Raw genomic sequence first — 15,988 nt, 5'->3', positions numbered from 1 at the left:
GCCCGAAGTTGATACCCGCCTAGTATGTAGAATAGAGTTTAATATCCATATGATAGCCGAAGACATCAATTTACCCAAGTAGGCCGAATAACTGTGTCTCACGTGTCTCACGTCGTCTCACATCACTGTATAGGATTGAGAGTCAATATCGAACAGCGTGTCCGTGGCAAAAACAGCAAAAACAATATGAAAGACCTTTCATCAATTCATTGCGCAGGTTTCACTCCGGGAACACAGATATTAGTGTGAGGTTCGGCATGTATAGACTCCGGCAAGACGGGTACGGCATAAGCAGACCCAAAATGGCAGGAGTCATCAACGTTGTGTCTCTATCGCCAGAAACATGTCTTATATTGTACGTCAGCCTCAAAATGTCCTATATCTCCCAAACTCAATGTACAACATAGGTAACACATAACACAGCACATATCCACTTGTGGCAGATCCGACGATCAAGTAATCCGGTTTTGAGATTTGAATTCCTGTTTTGTGCCGTGCATTGCGGAGATAGATCTATCTAATGTGGGAGCTGGGGATCCATTTCGACCAATCATTCCGTTGGGAAATTTGATGAGTGCGCGATGTGAGATCCATACAACATAGAGAATCGGATTAAAAGGCCAGCGCTGTAGTACCGGCTTTCTTTTTATCGGCAGTTTCAAGTGACAGGGGAAGTTGTCAAAAGGTGAATGCAGTCCCAGCTCTAATAATCGCAACCGGGCCTAACATGGGCGTTGAGATTGTGTCTAGAGTCCTATGAGAGCCAATGTTGAACCCGAAGGATAATGATAATGATTCCCAATAAGTGTAGACTGTATAGGTATAGGTGTACAAAAGAGCCTTAAAGCCCTGGATGCAATGAATGGTGTCCATTTACCACCAGAACGCCAACTCCCAATCCTTTCCCTTGTTTTGTCCACTATTCATCGTAGGATTGCCATTGGTACAGGGCTCTCAAAACAGCGACGCCACCGGACTGTGTTTCCACAGTGCGGCCTCGGCCACGGTCGTTGTAGTCTTTCGACGTGGAGCCTGTAGTCGAGGACTGGATTTCATAATCGGCATTGCGGTAGTCAACAGCACCTTCCGGAATAGTGCTGCTATCCACGACCTCGTTGGCATCCAGCTGAAGATATGAACGGCCCCACCAGGTACCAAACTTGCCATCGTTGTCACGAGTCATCAGAGCGGCTTGCGCATTGTGTTTAATCCAGGGACCATAGGTGCGGCACTGTTTCATATGCTGCTCATAGACCTCGGCCCAGTCGTCATGTGCTGTATGTTTGCGAACCGCGTCCTCCAGGAACTGCTTCTCTTGCGGCTGAAGAGGTCGACAGAATGCTGAAAGATGATGGAAGAAGATCCCCTTGAAGGTCTGTCCATCCTGGGAGCAGGCTCCGCGAGAATCACATGCGTCCTCGAGCACGCCTCCGCGACCAAGTCTCTTCCACTGCTGGTTGGAGGTATCCGGCCACCCGGTAGCTTGCAATACTTCGCGAACAAGCTCGTGACCGTCGCGCAGATAGTCTAGCGAGTTTGTGGCTAGCCAGAGTCCTCTCAGCCCGCTGAGAATGACTCCTTGATTGTAGGTGTAGACCATGGAGTTAAGCTCGTCGCATTGTCCCGAGCCGGGATTTGATGTGCTTTGCCAGCCACTGATGTGGAAACCATCGGCATAGAGGCCGCCAATCCCAGTCATATTTGAGTTCTTGAGCCATTCATACCCGTCAATTGCAGCCTGCAGATGAACAGGGTCGTGCGGGTTCTTCCGTGCGGGCTGTGTGCCTTGTGAGTCGACAAGGAACGGGGCCTCAATAGGATCTCCGGGGAAGTACAAATACATCTCGATGCTTGCGGAGATATAGAGCTCGTTCGTAATAGCATTCTTATACGGCAGCAAATATGGGCTCCATATCATGCCCCCCTTGCAGAGTGTCTCGTCCCAACCAGCGGAGGCGAGCTCGTAAAAGATGCGTGCTCTGTGCGCAGCAGAGTTCTGGAACTGAGTTCCGTACCAGAGTTCTCCAGAGCTGTTGCTTGAGGAGACATAGTGAAGGTCCGAGTGAAGATTTTGGAACTTGATATTTTCCAACCATCCTAGCACAACCCATAGCATGTCATCATAAGCCTGGTTTCTGAGACTGAAAGAGTTTTCGCCAAAATAGAACGCGGAAGTATGGCTGAAAAATTGATTGACTGTATTCTCAAGCCTGAAGAAGGATAATCCTTGCAATTCATCGGTGTCGGGGATATCAAGCGGGCCTGAGGTTAGAGACGAGAGCGCTGCCGAAACGTGTGTGCCCAACACCGCCGCGGTCCAATCAATGCTGGTCGGCCATGTGCCTTGCCACAGCACAAAGTACCTGTCTTGCATCACCTGCAGGGCGGCGATAAGATCCTGCAAGGTATTCAAAATGGGATCGTGAATCGACCCTTCCGGCGCTGATTCAGTACCCCCAAAGACAGTCTCCTTTGAGGGATCATCAATCGAACTGGAAGATGAAGGCACTCCCAAAGTTTCCTGAGATGGATACGCCAGCGCATTGGTCACAGCTGAAAACGATAAGAAGCATAGAATAAGAATGTGGTATAGAGATCGTGATAGCCCCAAGGGAGCAAAAGATGTGTGTTGGGGAGCCATTCTGCCTCAGGAAATTTATCCTGTCAGAATAAGACCCCCAGACATAAGACCGCGCAGTCCGTCTATAAGAATAGAGAGTAGAGGGTGCGCAATTACAGCGGCTAAAATAGGACCAGCGATAACCTCATGCGCCATGCGGGGAAAATGGGGAGCCCTGGAGCCGACTCCGGAGGTTTAAGCTTAGTCACCAGACCCGCTCCAGGGCAGGTGAGGACATCCACATCCATTGTCTTGGCATCAAAGCCTTCGAAGGCTATGATCACCTTGTGAAATCATTGGAGCCTTCTGATTCTACTATACTAACTCTAGGGTCCAAAAGTTAATTTATCGACTCTACTCCAGCGCCCACATGGCTGTCGCATGATGCACGCTGTAAGGGATCCTACATAGCAATACGACACCATATACTCCGTACTACGGAGTGGTAAGATACCATTTTTGACTTTGTCTTGAAACGAGTCACAAGACAAGTGGACGTAATGAGAGGCTGCTTATAATGGAGAAAACCCATGCTTTCATAATGTACATTACTCCCAGACGCTGGGCTTTGAGGTCCAAGGTTGTCTTTGTTGACCAGATGCTCATACACCAATTTCAAATTTCATCAAACAGTCTTTCTTTTCTGAGTCGAAATCAGCATAAATGTAGTCAAAGGTTAAGTGCGGATTTCCATACCATTATGACGATCTATCGTGGAGCCGGCACGTACCTCTTGTGTGTATGTGTCCCGTGCACACCCACACTCTGCCTGTGAACCCATACGGGTTCGATTGAGGAGGGGTCATGCCGGCGGGTACTAGATAATATGTCCATCATTTGTAGACAAGTTCTGACAGGAAGGGTGGGCAAGGGTTCGAACGAAACAGCGCGAGGTATTGAGGAAAAAGAAAATGTGAGAAAAAGCAAAGCCCAGGTATCAAATGGAAGACCAAAGCAATGTATGCTGCTTAAATTCTATCATTCCCATCCCTTAGGGAAGCTTAGTCCCGGTCGCCGCCAGCTTCGGGGCTGCGACTCCGGTTGGGGCTTCTGCTGCGATTCCGAGTAGCCCGGCCCTTTGGCCCTCCATTCTTGTGCTTGCCTGATGGGGGCGGGCGGACAAATGCATAGTCGACATGGAGCGTCTGTTCAAGGAGCTTGGAACCGTTAAGGTTCTGGATAGCTTCACTGGCTTCGGGGAGAGTGGAGTATTCGATCAATGCGTAGCCCTACCGGAATAGTATTGTTAGCTATCGTTTCATTAACGTGAGTTGACAAGAATCCCCACATTTCAAGAAGAGACGTTCTTGAGGGTAGGTTCAGAGGTAGTTGTGGGATTGAGGATGCGCACCTTGACATAACCCGTTCGCCGATCAAGGTTCAAGCTGAAGTTTTTGATTTCACCATACTCCGCAAAGAGTTCAGTCACATCTTCCTCGGATGCTTCCTCGTGGATATTAGATGCGATGATAATCCATCCTTCGATACTACGCACAGCGACCGCGTTCCCCTGGGTGCGTGGCTCAAAACTGCGGTCCGACTGTTCGGGAACATCGTCGTGTGCCACGGGAGGGTCAATTTCCATTTCGTTCGACATATTGGAAGGCACAGGACCAAGAAGACTGATGCGATTGTGGAGGTATTATGCTGGGAGGTTTAGTCTGCACGTCCGTAGTGGTCAATGAGTATGGGTCTGTGTCGCGATATGAAGTCTGCAAAGGGTGGAGGGCGGTATTATTGGGCGGTCTCTTGGGCGGTATGGGGCAACCTACCAGTTTAAGCTAGCAATCACATGACCACAACTACCCGAATCGTAACATGTACCTGAATTTCTTATAGAGCCTAATCCAAGTAACACAATGCTGGGTAGTAATGTATAGTCTCAGTGCAGAAAGCCAGAGATGGTATTACATCCCTATCCAAAGCCTGATGTGGCTACACAAATTCACTTAGATTTATATCCACATGCATACTTGACTGCTAGGTGATCGCTATCATGTTTCATCGCATTGACGATTTGTATGTAGCCTCATCCTTACTCTTTGAGCCGGACTTTGCAGACTCGGATCATCATCAACTACAACATACGGAGTATCTTTCGAATGCAGCAATGTCAAGGGAGTGGAGATTTGTATTTGCTACCCTGTCTAGTATATGTCTCTCAGCAAGTACAAAACAGCGATTAGCTGCGCTTGGCCATCTGAGGAACCATCGAGGTTAAAGAACCAAAAAAAAAAAAAAAAAGGAAAAAAAAAAAAGAAATAAGTACAAAAGATAAACAGTTGGTTCAAATACAGGGTTAAAAGTCAAATGACTAAGAAAAAAAAGCGAAACACCAATCCTGATGATGTTAGACGAACTGGGAATCAGGTTGCAAAGTTAATACAGTGGATATAAAGTAATTTAACGACGGTTGTTGCCCATGCCGAGGATCTGGACCATGCGGATAAAGATGTTGATGAAGTCCAACTCGAGGCTGACGCACTCGTTGACCACATCGCGTTTGATCAAGCCGCGCTCGGCGAGACGAGCATGGTGCAGAATCTTCTGCACGTCATAAAGAGTGAAACCGCCGAAGACAGCAAGACCACCGTACAGCCAGAGGCGCTCGGACCACATCAAGGTGCGAACAGCAGTAGCAGGGAGAACCATGGGGGCGAGACCAGAGAGAGCAACAATGGTCACTCCGGCAAGAAGGGGACCACCCAGGTATAGATACTTCTCCTGCTTGGCAGTAGCACCGACGAAAGCGATTGAGCCCATCATACCAACAGTGTAGAGACCGGCACGAGCGAGAATGGCGGGGTTCATGAACATCAAGGGGGAGAGAAGAGCAGCCTGGGTAAGGTTGAAGGCAGTCCAGCAACCATATTTCATGACGTAACTAATTGAAAAGTTAGCTCATATGTTTTTAGAAGAAACGAATATGAGAGGGCGAAAAACTTACTTATCCGGGGAAGTGTAGAAAGTGCCGTACATGGAGCCGATGCTGCCAACAAGGCCGACACCCATGACGAGCCACGGGTTCATAGCCATGAGACGATAAGACCAGCCGTTCATGTGGAGGGCGCGAGCCGCCACACCAATGATACCAAGACCAAGACCAGTGTGCATGAAAGTGTCATTCAAGAAGCTCCGCTCATAAGCAGGCATACCGCCGTCCTCCCTCGTTTCACGGTTAAAGATGAAGTTGGTTGCCATAACCGTACCACCAATAATGGCAGCGCCATATACCAGTTTCTGGGTCATGTTACCACCCTGCGCAGGGTTGAAGCTCTGCTGCATGTATGTACGGCGGAAGGCATTTTGGAAGTTTTGTCGGGACTTGGCGAAGATCGAGGACGAAATGCCCTGAGGCTTCGTTGCTTGGGTGGGCTTGATGGGAGAGTTGTGAATGAATCGGGCGGTGTTCGTGACCTTAGGGACCTGGCGAAGTGCCGAGGATACAGCGAACGGGCGCCGTAAAAAGAAAGCCATGTTTGCGATGGGGAGTGTCAAGAGTCAAGAGTGAGGAGATGTTTAAATGTCGGGCCCACGGGTGATATGGAGACGATTACTCATGTTCCGCCGGCGACCGCTTAAGTCCGGAAAATTCCAGAACTGGTCACGTGGATCAAGAAGTGGGATGGGCTTGTAGACTCACAGCAGGGCTCACTTTAATTCTTTTATCAGATCGGCTTGATTACACATACGTCATCTTCCTTTACTTTCGATTTGGGTTCGATCTCAGTCATGGCATCAAGTCTAGAGACGATCAGCCTGTCACATCTACCATTGATGCCCGTGCATGTTGCTCTATATCGAAATATTCAGAATGCCGCCTTTCTGAAAGGTCAACTTCTCGCTGGCGATACAGAATTCGAGTATGCATTCATTGATGCAAGCATGGTATGTTAATTTGTCTTCGAGAACTAAGAAATGGACTGGTCCCTAACACCAAGCCACAGGTTTTGTCAAGGGCCCACGCCACTGCTGCAGTATTCAGAGCAGTTAATGATTACATGCACAATCGACTGAAGTCTCGTAATGTGCATTCTGAGATCGTGTTCTCATTGAACCCTACGAATAATGTGGGTTGCCATTTCTAGGAAATAGCTGCAAGTTTGCCACTGAAGCCGGGGCTAACGCGGGCTTAGATCGCCGAATCATTCCGTAGATTCGGTATTACTGATTCAACCAAAGACCTGTTGGTGGTCAAGGTTTCTGTCTCTCCGGAGATAACACATGAATCCGTCGCGGCCCACTTGGAAAGCTCGGTTCAAGGAACACCTGTGCTTTTCGATGACCAGACACTCTCTGAAATCTCTGATATCAACAAGATCAAGAAAGCATACAAGCTAGGAGCTCTGCCTTCGCCAACCGCCAAGGAGAATGATGAGGCTAAGCAACGACTCGAAAATTCCTTGTTGAGTGCAATCGCCTTGAGGGGATCATGAGAAATGGCTCATATGAAATATCCAAATTCGCTGTGCCCGAAATCCCTAAAGTTTACATGGGGCGAAAACTCATTTTCCAAGTCGTGATGTTGTTCTCGAGTGGGATATATTGTGCTCCGAATTGGCTTCGACTTGAGAATATACCCCAGCATCAATCATAAGCAGATCACCATGAATTCTCTGAGGTCTACTGTTCGTCGGCCCCGAGATTGAGCAGAGAACACCACAGATATCTCTTCTGAGGCAATGTATAAAGCCACGACAATGATGAATTGAATGAAATATTCCAGAGGTGCAAAGCATGTTTTTGTACGGAGTAGTTCGACGCGCCTGGTCCTGACCGTTGCTTAGTGTGATATAGGACAGTAAAAATAGATTTACTTAAATGAGAATGGATTGACCCCAACAGACATTTAGCATAAATATATTTAGTATGAATCTACTCTGCGAATACAGTTGGTTGCCCGGCCGAACTATGTACATTCTGGTTAACTCAAAACGGCAATCCTGCAACTTTGCCAAGACCACGGGCGATCGACCCGACGTCTGGAATCATTAAACTTGTATTGCAAAACACTACTTCTCCAGCATACATATTCAACTTGCATACCCTTTATATTATTTTCTCTTCAAATCAAACGTTGCCTAGGATATGTCTGATATAATAAACTCAAGCGGTACACGCGATTCGCCCTGATCGATCAAACAAACACACAAGACGCGACTCGCCACGATGACCAGCATGGCAGATGTGATAATTCTGTCGTCCTCTCCGCATCCACCGCGGTCGCCGGGGCCGGGTAGGCATGATGCAAAGCCTGTCTCTCATGCCTTGCCACGGAGTGCAACGCCACCGCCAATACGCTCGACATCTGATTTGTCCCAACCTCATACGCGTTCCCGGTTTTTTCCCACTCCAGTCGCGAGCAACAAGTGTCCCGACGGCGCGTCGAAGCCGAAAAAGCGATTGACAAAGGATCCTGCTTCGGAAACCAGCAAGCAAACCGCACCGAGCAAACCGCGGCGGGAGGCGAAGAAAGTGGCGGGTGCGCCAGGAACAACTGCGCTTGGGGAACCCCAGCCAGAGGCTGTTGGCACAAAGAATGACGCAGTGAAACCGACCAAGAGTCGTTCTCGAAGAAATGCGAAGAGTAAAGATTCGGGGAATATGACATTGGCTGGGAAAGTTACGAAGACAAGCGGCGATCTACCATCAAAGAAATCCAGCAAAGGTGGGAAGAAGACAGTTGCCACGAAATTACCTCCTTCGGAGGATACCTCTGAAAAATCTACACCAAAGGAATCGAATGCTTTGGGAAAGGATGAGGCGCTGCGTCTGGACGAGGCAATGAGAAGAAGGATGGATTGGACGCCACCAAGGGAGACCGCTTATGAAGAAATAGCTACCGTGACTGATCGTGGCAGCCAGGATCAGGACCGTGATTCGAGCTCTTCGGGTGGGTTTGGCAAGCTGGTATCCGACTATAATTACTCTGGGTCAGCTTTACATCCCCGCGACTTTGTGCAGAATGCAAATGGCGAAGGGCCAACAAAGCGTCGGCGTATAGAGCTGGTTAATCCTGAAATTCAAGCACTGCTCAATGGAAGGTACTCTGATTCAAGTGACCAGTCATCTGGTCAAGGAGAGAACACGGGAAAGCCCAAAAAGACAACCAAGGGCAAACCCAAGAAGTTTACCACGTTGACGGCGCGCATGACTGCGCAATATTCAAAAAATGATGCAGAAGAGGATGAGCCGGTGATTGATTGTCTTGCAGGCATCAGAACGACAAAAGGGAGACAAAAAAGGCCAAAGAGATAGAGAAGCAGTCTTCGTCCACTGTACTTTCCCCGGAAGCAGCTGTCGAGTTTCTGAATGATCAAGATCTTATATTCGGCAGCTGCAGTCAGTTGGAAAAAGACGATTCGCCCGAGACTCTGCGAGAAACCCAGCAAGCCATCCGTGTCCCCGAAGGTCCTTCATATTCAAAAGGGACGCACAATAAGGACCCCAGCGCGATCCAAGAATCGTCTACTCGTTTTGTATCAAAGTTGGCAGGCACCAGGAATCTGTGGTGTGTTGGCGCCAGAGACACCGAAGGATCTTTGATCCAACCAGAAACACTAAATGTGGTCGACTTGACGAATGGGGAAGAATCCCCTGGAAAGAAGAGTCAAGACGACGCGGAAAACCCCAGCCACAACACTCTTCAGAGTGATTGGTATGAGCTTGAATTCGCAGACATAGATTCACCTTCAGAAAAGAGACCATCGCCACTACCGACCGAAAGTGTCTTGGATTCAGACACGCAGGTTCAAGCTCCGGCTCCGATCCCTGCGGCTACGGCTACGGCTACGGCCGTGGTAAAAGCCGCGAAACCTGCGAAGGGTGCCAATGATACCCCGACTGAAGCGGTTGATTCCCAGCCAGCTAGCTCGCAGGCACCCCCAATGCCACAATATACCGGATTCACAGACGCAGAGTTGTCTAAACAGGTCTCCTCCTATGGCTTCAAAGCAGTCCGCGGCCGCAAGAAGATGATCGATCTGCTTCGACAATGTTGGGAATCAAAACACGGTAGTGGTAGCAATGCTGGTTCTGACAGCCAGCTTATATGCCAAATTGAGCAACAGGAAGAACCTGCCTCTAAAATGGACAATGTTCCAAAATCCACCTCTGCTGCGAAGACGAAGGCTACGGTGAAGCCTAAAGCTGGAACATCTATTAGGAACCGAAAATCACTTGACGCGACAAAATCAACTTCCGCCTCGCGAACCAATCTCCAAACAAGCCCAAAGAAAAACTCAAGAGAGAAACCTATCACTGGGACTTCTACATCATTCATTGATGTAGAAGAGATCCAAGACTCAGAAGAAGAAATCATACCCTCTCCAAGTCAAGTACAAAAGCACTATACCGACATTTATTCGAAATCCAAGACCGGCAGTTGGGTGCAAGACCACTCCTTGGATATCCTCACAAAAACACCATCACCAAGCCCCACCAAGCGCAAGGTTGTTTCCTCTGATATTCCAGCCAAAAGACCACCATCCTCTGCATCCATTGCGACCACGCGCATGACAGAATCCTCTAAAGAAATCAGTCTGGCGGAGATATCCGCACAGATAACACAAGCTGTTCGCCTCCAGCCTCAGCTCTCGCCTCTGTCATCATCTCGCGGTAGCCGTAGTCGACCGACATGGCATGAAAAAATCCTCATGTACGACCCTATCGTTCTAGAAGATTTCACAGCCTGGCTCAATATTGAGGGACTTGGACTCGTGGGCGAGGATCGCGAGGTTGGTACCGCGTCGGTCAGGGAGTGGTGTGAAAGCAAAGGAATCTGTTGTTGCTGGAAGAAAAATGCCAGCTGATAAAAGGGCGATGGTTATTTGCATTGCATTTCTATTTTGGATACCCGGCGCACGAATTGGGATTACATGGTCACTACGTACATATACCCATTGACATGTCCTTCTGGAAAGAAGACAAACAGATTTTCTTTTCTCACTCTACTGTACGGAATCTCTCAGTCTTTACTTGACTAAAAGACCATAAGTCCGCAGCATTCAGAATACAAACATTTATGTACTTATACAACAAATCTTGTCATACTCTTCATCTCGGGCAGAACAGGACGGATGCAAATAAGAAAGCTAAGAGGCATGATAAACTGTCTATGGAGTAGCACGGACAAAGAAAGGCATCACAATCACAATAGACTGTGGTGATGGTGTCCGGGGTCAAGGTCCTGCTGGTAATTGAGTTAGCCCTAATCCTCAAATTTGAAAAACCAGATCTATACAATGCAAGATAGATTATGGAGAAGACGAGTACAAAACATACCTCGTAGTGATCCATGAGATTGGCTCTGTACGAACCGTCCAGACAGTCTTGTAGCTGTGCGTTCTTCTGCTGAAGCTGCGTGACCTGCTCCTTCAGGTCCTCAGTCTGCTTCTTGAGGCTCTCAATAATAGCCCGCATCCGGCCAGCCTCACCACGCACCCAGGTCTCACCGGTGACACGGTCAGTGACTTTGCATGGGATGTTGAGGATGAGGCAACAAGCGCAGCCTCCGGGATCAGGTGTACACTTCATCTTCTTGAGCTAGAGATCAACCCAAATGTGTCAGTGTGGTGTTCCGAGTCAAGTCCAACACAATATCGACATATGATAGACATACCTTGCAACGATCACAGGCCTGGCCGACACGATGTTGGGTCTTCGTGACCTTGGCACGCACCATGGCCGACCAGTCTGGCTCTGGGTCGTAGCGGCTGCGACGAGTCTTCTTAGACTTCGGAGGATTCTCGCCGGGAGCGTCGTTGACGCGGTCGTCGTCGGGGATTGTAAAGTCTGGGGTATCCATGATGAGATTGGATGGTCTTGTTCCTGGAAATGATGGGTTAAATGAGTTCTCATCTGGTCTTCTTATGCAAAGCACCGAAGAAACAGATTGACTCTGTGTTTGGGACCTTGGAGTACTTGCCTTTCATCTTCTAGGCTAGTTCCAGGTAGGAATCACTTTTCTTGTCATTCTCTTTTTATCTATCCAGAGAAACGGTCCGATTCAGATCTCAATCTGAACATAAAGCCTTTGTCTTTTGCCAAATCCCTTTGTTTGGATGGCTTCGCTGTCTCAACAGAACAAATGGCAAACGATACTGTTTCGCTTGTTTGCTTTGTTAGCCCTATGAGAATCTCAGTCAGAGTCTCTTATCAAGGACAGAGCCATTGTTGTATACTCTTGGCCATTTTGCACGTGGTATATAGCTCCTCATTGTCCTAGAGACTGTCTTAGGCTTCCGATGTTTCCTTTTCTTTACCTTCTTCCGATGAGCGTTGATGTTTTGTTGTTGTTTTCAATGGTTATACACTTTATATGAAAGGAAGTGAGACCTATCTCTCTCAGATCCCGTCAAGATAAACCAGAAGTTGAATCTTTGCGTTGTGTAGAAATGGAATATCGATACCTCATCCTTGGACGTACTCTGATATGGCCCAGTGATATTGGTCTAGTACTTAGGGGTGTAATATAATTTTAACATGAACATAGTTCTTCAATATCTTCCTCATATGCATTAGTTTATGTGGGCTAGCACTCCCAATGTTGTATAATAATAAAAAAGAAACACACCACCCCTAATACATGGTGCTAATTGTCATGCGGCATAATAGACCCTAGCAGAGTGGGAAATTGGCTCTCTATTGTATCTACTGTATATCAGTATTATTTTGATAGGAAAATGGCCAATAGGTCAACTTGACATCCAAAAATAGCTGCTTGTAGATAATCTAAATTCTTAGCGCTTCACAGCCCCGGACCTGAGCCACTACTGCATTCCCACAACATGAGTGCTACATCAAACCTGAGAGCAAGGAGTCCAGGAACACGGTTACAATATGAATAATATAAAAATGGAAATGGAAATAAAATTTGAGATAAAAAAAATAAGAAAGAAATATGTAGAGAATGGTGTAGTTAATAGAAATGTCTCCTAGCTCTGCAAACATAGTACTGTCAAATCCGAGGCTAGTTGGTCATGACAATCATGGTAAGAGTCGGGGTGAGAAATCGATCAGGCTGATCTTAGAATGGAAATAAAAAAGAAATAAAGAGACCATTGAATGGGAAACGAACCAAGTCAAACCGAAAATGAACAAGAAATGAGAAATGAGAAGTAGTAGTAGAAGAATAAGAAGGGAAGAAAGGAATGGCCCTTGAATCTAAATGGTTGCTTCCTCGTAGTCACTGTCCAAGTCCAAGGACTGAGCACGACGTCTTTTTCGAGACACAGTAGGTGTCATAGGAGCAGGGTCAGACATAGCAGATGGCGATGCACTCGTGCGATCACGATGCTGCTCTTTCGTGTCAAGAAGTTCAAGTTGAGTTCTGCACTGATCAGGCGAGTACCATCTGGTACCACCAAGTTCTTTCATCTGAAAAACAAGATCAAAGGACACATTAGAGCTTTCCCTATATCATACAAGCATAGGGAATCTCACCTTGTCTGAAAGGTACTGGAATTTATCTTTTGCCCAGATGCCATGGGCGTGGATTAGGAGTTTTATCTAGAAGACATATGCATCAGCTGAGCTGTTCGACACATGCATACTCCAGCTCACGCAGCACACAGACTGTTTATACCATGCGTTGCAGGGGGGTAACATACTCACATCTGATTCTTCCCAGCGAACCATTCGTTCGCGCAGCCGGCGATGAAGACGCATCTGCAGACGCGCCTCGGAGGCATCTTTATTAAACCTCTCGCGGAATTCCTCGCGCACGACCTTCCAGGCTGTTTGCTTATCTCGCAGCTCTTCTACAAATGCGTCTTCGTCTTCTGCTTGGGGATCACGTCGGCCGCGGCCCGGGGCCCGGACCTTGGGGAGTATGTGTGAAGTCGGCTGGACGTACTGGCGACTTTGCTCCATGCGGAGGACGCCTTCTGGATTGGGAGCGATGTTGATTGGTGTGTTGCTTGGGTACTCGCGTGAGGACGCCTCCGCCGATACATGTCTGGCACGCTTGGCTGGTGGTGGACCCTGTGGCGACTGGCTAGGTGTTTGTGCCAGGCCATGCTGGATGCCACTTGGGTCCGGGGCATAGAGGTAGGTGGGATCGGGGGCTGAAGACCGGGGATAGTCACTCGGGAAGGGTGCAGAGATACCGAGACCCAGTGGAGCTGAGAGGGGGTCATTGATGCTATATTGGTATTCATGCACGTGGTGGTAGCCTTGTGCGTGGTAACTGACTGCTGGGCTGGCACGGAACGAGCTGTCCGGAAGACTGATCGGTGTGAGCATGCCGTTCGGAGCTAGAGGCTCTGTGCAGTAAGGGCTGTGAGAGCCCACAAACGGGGTCTAGATCGTATACGGGGTCAGCTCATGTTGCGGGAGCATACAATGACCTGTATCAGAGGTGCATAGGGACATACCGCTGGCATTTCGGGCCAATGGGCTGGGATGCCTTCATAGTACTCTCTCATTTCCTCAGAACAGGGGATATCCGAGCGATTAGACATGATGCTGACTGGTTGCACTCAAGCAGAACATAAAACACGGGGTGCTTCAAAGTCCACTGCGTTGTCTGAGTGGGGAGAATAAACGCCGAAGCAGCAGAATGTGAAACGAGAGATGAAACTCGAGGCAAAGGAGGATGTGGGACTGCAGGCGGCTGGTAGCTGAAGCGTTAGGGTTGTATGTGTATATCAACGAGGCCTTTCGCTCCGAATGTTGGAAGAGAAGATTTGCTTTCCCGACCATCGACGGTAGTCGATCTTATAAGATTCATGCGAGCAAGAAAAGAGGGGAATATTTAAAAGCAAGAGGCATGCACAAGTCCGCCTATCCTCCACTTTGAGAGATATCACAGCTAGTGCCGGGATGCCTCGTGAGGCAAGGTGTGAACAATCAGTCGCGGGATTAACCATAGGCTCAGAGGGCACCAAAACAGAGATCAGTACCGCCGGCGAGCGCTGTTCCGCATTAGAACGTAGGGAAACTCATGAAGACTTCACGAGAGCCTGTATTTAAGCGCTGCGGGCTCAATAGTCCAATGTTGATATCCATATTCCGCCCCCATCCATGACGGGGGGCTCAGACTCTGCATTTTGAATAGGAATTAAAGTGATTCTATGACTTCAGACCCACTGTAACGGGCCAAGAAAAAAATAAAATAAAAGGGAAAAAAAAAGCAAAAAAAGGAAAACAAGAAAAACGTGTGCTGCTTAGGGTTGTGGATGATCCTCCACAAAGCCAAAGCGTAGCGCTTAGAGCTTTGGAGAGGTCCAGTGGATTGTGGAGGGCCCCATTAAAACCATACCTAGGTAATAAGTAATATCCCATATGGACTCATACTAAGCCTGTCAGTTGTAACTAATTCAATTATCACACTGGATCTTTCAATTTAGTCTTAAGAGTCTTAAGACATTCAACTGTCAACTGCCCCCAAAGCCGATATGGCCCCTTCTTCAGAAAGATTTTCTGCATAAATCAGCCTTGTTGACAGCCTATCTACTCTAAAATTATTTTATTTTGGCCCCAGAAGAAAAGGAAAAGAAACCCCTCAACTCGAGGCTACTCAATTCCAACACACCGGTATGGGGATGGGAAAGATGGAGGGATTACGATCCTTCTTCCCCCATGCAGAGGCATTGTTCAAGACGGGCGGCTCTTGACTGGCCAAAGATGAACCAAAATCCTATTGAGGCTGAGAAGACCCCACGAGCCGCTTGGTGGCTTTTGTCCACGGAGAATTCATGACCGCTGGTTAAGCGCTGATGCAAAGACCCGGTAAACCCCGGTCATCTCGAAGGTGCAGAACAACCTTGGAACTTTCTTTGTATTATTTTGTTATTTCTTTTTGTTTTTTTATCTCTAGGTATCTTCTTGTTCCTGTAAGGATCCTCGAGCAAAGGTAATTTTATTCTATTCTATTCGATCTCGAATCTCCACATCTCCGGTGATCATTTGCTGCCGGTGTCAGCTCTCGGAGCCACGTCCTGCTTCTAAGCGCCCGAGGAAAAGCTAGGCGTGTCTGGACCTGGAAGAGGAAGAATATGCTCACTTCTATTTGATCTATCTGCTCGTCACAATTTGGAAAAACTATTGCATGTTGAAAACCTATAGCTCCCATCTTGGATAGTATTAAACCATCCTTGAGAACGTGGATATCTCTCTCTTCGGGACCGTTTGCAAGGGAAGACTTTGTAGTCCATTTTTGGCCCCCAAATTCACCAGAGGTTAGCTGCCGTTGATTATTAGGTTCTCATTAAGAATTCATTAAAACTTTTGGACTTTAACACGTCCTCAACGCTACTGTGTAGTTAGGATCTCTTAGTCGAGCAATTAGAGATATTGGTCGAAAGAAACTCGGGTTTGCATATCAGCGTTCCTTGGATCCTAACATTTAGATTTCCTCGACCATGT

General features: G+C 47.8%; 7 protein-coding genes across 7 annotated transcripts; 2 read left to right on the top strand and 5 right to left on the bottom strand.

Annotated features, from left to right (window-relative positions):
- Positions 1 to 919: 919 nt before the first annotated feature.
- Positions 920 to 2,641, bottom strand: N7489_006477 (putative glycosyl hydrolase; the record flags this gene model as incomplete). The annotated part of the gene is made up of 1 exon (XM_056712227.1): positions 920 to 2,641. The coding sequence occupies one exon, from the start codon at positions 2,639 to 2,641 to the stop codon at positions 920 to 922; it is 1,722 nt and encodes a 573-aa protein (XP_056565942.1).
- Positions 2,642 to 3,621: 980 nt separating this feature from the next.
- Positions 3,622 to 4,217, bottom strand: N7489_006476 (RBM8 family RNA-binding protein; the record flags this gene model as incomplete). The annotated part of the gene is made up of 2 exons (XM_056712226.1): positions 3,622 to 3,849; positions 3,972 to 4,217. 2 exons carry the CDS (start codon positions 4,215 to 4,217, stop codon positions 3,622 to 3,624), a joined length of 474 nt encoding a protein of 157 aa, XP_056565941.1.
- An 806-nt stretch (positions 4,218 to 5,023) lies between these two features.
- N7489_006475 (Bax Inhibitor family protein) lies at positions 5,024 to 6,097 on the bottom strand (the record flags this gene model as incomplete). The annotated part of the gene is made up of 2 exons (XM_056712225.1): positions 5,024 to 5,504; positions 5,568 to 6,097. The coding sequence occupies 2 exons, from the start codon at positions 6,095 to 6,097 to the stop codon at positions 5,024 to 5,026; spliced, it is 1,011 nt and encodes a 336-aa protein (XP_056565940.1).
- A 255-nt stretch (positions 6,098 to 6,352) lies between these two features.
- Positions 6,353 to 7,056, top strand: N7489_006474 (EKC/KEOPS complex subunit CGI121/TPRKB; the record flags this gene model as incomplete). Its single annotated transcript, XM_056712224.1, has 3 exons — positions 6,353 to 6,508; positions 6,568 to 6,690; positions 6,757 to 7,056. 3 exons carry the CDS (start codon positions 6,353 to 6,355, stop codon positions 7,054 to 7,056), a joined length of 579 nt encoding a protein of 192 aa, XP_056565939.1.
- Positions 7,057 to 7,789: 733 nt separating this feature from the next.
- On the top strand, positions 7,790 to 10,431 carry slx4 (the record flags this gene model as incomplete). The annotated part of the gene is made up of 2 exons (XM_056712223.1): positions 7,790 to 8,815; positions 8,842 to 10,431. 2 exons carry the CDS (start codon positions 7,790 to 7,792, stop codon positions 10,429 to 10,431), a joined length of 2,616 nt encoding a protein of 871 aa, XP_056565938.1.
- A 338-nt stretch (positions 10,432 to 10,769) lies between these two features.
- On the bottom strand, positions 10,770 to 11,426 carry N7489_006472 (putative C6 finger domain protein; the record flags this gene model as incomplete). The annotated part of the gene is made up of 3 exons (XM_056712222.1): positions 10,770 to 10,811; positions 10,904 to 11,164; positions 11,241 to 11,426. The coding sequence occupies 3 exons, from the start codon at positions 11,424 to 11,426 to the stop codon at positions 10,770 to 10,772; spliced, it is 489 nt and encodes a 162-aa protein (XP_056565937.1).
- Positions 11,427 to 12,784: 1,358 nt separating this feature from the next.
- N7489_006471 (uncharacterized protein) lies at positions 12,785 to 14,082 on the bottom strand (the record flags this gene model as incomplete). The annotated part of the gene is made up of 4 exons (XM_056712221.1): positions 12,785 to 12,997; positions 13,064 to 13,129; positions 13,235 to 13,921; positions 13,996 to 14,082. 4 exons carry the CDS (start codon positions 14,080 to 14,082, stop codon positions 12,785 to 12,787), a joined length of 1,053 nt encoding a protein of 350 aa, XP_056565936.1.
- Between the last annotated feature and the right edge of the window lie 1,906 nt (positions 14,083 to 15,988).

The sequence above is a fragment of the Penicillium chrysogenum genome (genome assembly GCF_028827035.1).
Source record: "Penicillium chrysogenum strain IBT 35668 chromosome Unknown utg000004l_segment0_segment0, whole genome shotgun sequence".
Lineage (NCBI taxonomy): Eukaryota > Fungi > Ascomycota > Eurotiomycetes > Eurotiales > Aspergillaceae > Penicillium > Penicillium chrysogenum.
This window is presented reverse-complemented; position numbering and strand designations above follow the sequence as displayed.